We start from the raw sequence: 2,289 nt of genomic DNA, 5'->3' as shown, positions 1-2,289 counted from the left end.
CCACGCTTTCTGCCGCTCCTCCAGGACCTGGGCCACCGCCACCTCGCTCTGCTCCAGGCTCCTGCGCAGGGCGGCCACCTCCTGCTCTTTCTCCCACAGCCGCTCCTCTAGATCCTGGATCAGAGCACTGGGCGAGGGTGGTGAGCAGGCCGAAAACGGCAGGCCTCCACCTCCGCCCTCTCCCGATCCCAGGTGGCCGGACCGCCCCATGGAGGAGGAGGACCCGCTCTTGCTAGAGGCCCGCCCACTGTCAGAGGTGGCCAGGTCCTGGTAGCCCGACCCCCCACCGCTACTGCCAGTGCCACTGCCACTGCCACTACCATAGCCGGCAGTGCCAATGCGGTTAATGTGGCTGGTGGAGGCACTGAGGGGCGCCACGTGCTGGCTGTAGTTAGAGCTGTAGGTGGGCAGGCTTGTGAGTGAGTTCCGGCCTGAGTCTGAGAGGCTGCCCCCACCCCCGCCCGCTGGGGTCATGGTCCGAGACTTGTCCAGTCCACCCTTGAGGCCCCCAGGGCCCTGTCGTCCCTCAGGGGTCCCGCTGGTCTGTGGAGGACACAAGTTCTGCATGGAGTGGAAGTTCTTGGGTACAACAGGCTTGAAGGCTGAAGGCCGAACTAGCGGCTCTGAGCACTGCGTAGAAGCAAAGAAGGGAGAGTGGACATCAGGATGGGGCCTTAGCCTTGACCCCAGCCTCCTCCCTGTGGACAAGACTTCCCCACTTCCCACCCTCATTGATCTCCATCCCAGGAGTCACTCAGGGCTGGTGTCTACCTTATGGCCCACCCAAGCCACGTCTTTATCCTGTACCCACCAACTGGATTTGGCCCCCAAGGCCCACCCTTCAAGTCCAGTCTCCATCCTGGCACCTACCACAACCCAAATTCTAAGGAAGTCCACTTCACCTTCCACTCTGAGCTACCTCCCATCCCCAGAAAAAGGCCCTGGGGACTGACCTGGTCGAGCTTGCCAGAGGTGGCCAGGAGCTTAGGTGGGTGGCTGGGCTCACGATACTGTGGTGGGGCCTTGTCACTGCCGCCGCTACTGCTGCTGCCACCACTGCCGCCCACCACATTGCCACAGACATCCGTGTGGTCACTGCCCCGCAGCTCACCGTTGAGGTAGAGGGAGTTGGCGAGAGCCTTGTCCTCAGACGGGTAGCGGCCTGGCCTCTCCCTGCTGGCCCCACCGCCACCAGCTCGAGGGCCCTGGCTGCCCCCACCCCCTGTGCGGGTGCCCACGCTCTTCATGGCGAACTCCTGGGCATGGGCAACTCCACTGCCCACACTGCCCATGGCCAGACGAGGATCTGGGGGTCCGAGCTCAGAGGGCCGTGGGGCAAAGGCCAGGAGGGGATCCCGCCCCGAGTCAGCTCGCACAGGCAGTGTCTCCAGCTTCGCCATGATTGAGCTGGGGTGGTGGGGGGCACTGTGGGCATAGGTGAGAAAGCAGGATTGGTCAGACCCACTCCCGTGCCCACCACACCACACCACACCCGCCGAGTCAGCCCCAGCACCACCTGTACCCTACCTCTCGGTGTCCCCTTCCCTAAAACAGACACGGGAATTCCCAGACACCCAAGGAAAAGGAATGGGGCTGGGTAAAGAGTGATAACCTTGGTAACGGGAGCTGCACGTTGCCCACCTGACAAAGCCCGAGCCCAGGACACTATACCCACCATTCCCTCCCGGATCTGCTCAGCTCTGCATTCCACTCCTCACCCACTCCTCCTCCACCAGCTTCCCAGCCTCAGTGGCCCACTCAATTCTTTACTGCAACCTCCACAACGTAGGGTTCTTTACCCTGGGTCTGGACCCCTACATCCCAACCTCACGGGCAGGGAGATGGGGCTGGAAGGGGACAGCAGTACCTGGATCCAAGAGGGAACCTCAGAAGTTAAAGGAGGGAGAGAAGCCCACCCCTACCCAAAAACTGTGGGCGGGGTCCTAACCTAGGGTGTTGCAGTCAAGGGCACAGGTGGAGGCTCACGACCAGCACAGGCTCCTCTCCTGGCCTTTCCAAGGGGGTGGGGGCCGACAGGCCCTCAAGCCTGGGACCCTTGGAGGCCTGGTATGCAGGGGTCATGCGCCTCCCTCTCGAAGTCGGAGCTCGGCCGGAACCAGCGGAGTGACTTTAGACAGACCGGCAGCGCCATCCTGGACTGCAGTTTTCTTCTCTGCGAAATGGGAGGAACGAAGGACCTACCTCGCCGAGCTGCCACGTGCCAGGCGCCCCCAGGTGACAGGCGCAGGAGCGGACTGGGGTGCTGCGGGGCGGGGGCACTGCTTTGCA

At 63.0% G+C, this 2,289-nt stretch overlaps 1 protein-coding gene across 1 annotated transcript in view; it reads right to left on the bottom strand.

Annotated features, from left to right (window-relative positions):
* The window catches only part of LOC102253825 (leucine zipper putative tumor suppressor 3), a 6,055-nt gene that overhangs the window by 2,743 nt on the left and 1,023 nt on the right, over positions 1-2,289 (bottom strand). Inside the window, 3 exon segments of the mRNA XM_014546529.1 lie at positions 7-630; positions 954-1,425; positions 1,949-2,173. Of these exon segments, the coding sequence (XP_014402015.1) occupies positions 7-630; positions 954-1,400 (1,071 nt within the window). The 5' untranslated portion in view covers positions 1,401-1,425; positions 1,949-2,173.

The sequence above is a fragment of the Myotis brandtii genome, unplaced genomic scaffold, assembly GCF_000412655.1.
Source record: "Myotis brandtii unplaced genomic scaffold, ASM41265v1 scaffold45, whole genome shotgun sequence".
NCBI lineage: Eukaryota > Metazoa > Chordata > Mammalia > Chiroptera > Vespertilionidae > Myotis > Myotis brandtii.
The sequence above is the reverse complement of the archived record's forward strand: the minus strand, read 5'-3'. Positions and strand labels throughout refer to the sequence as shown.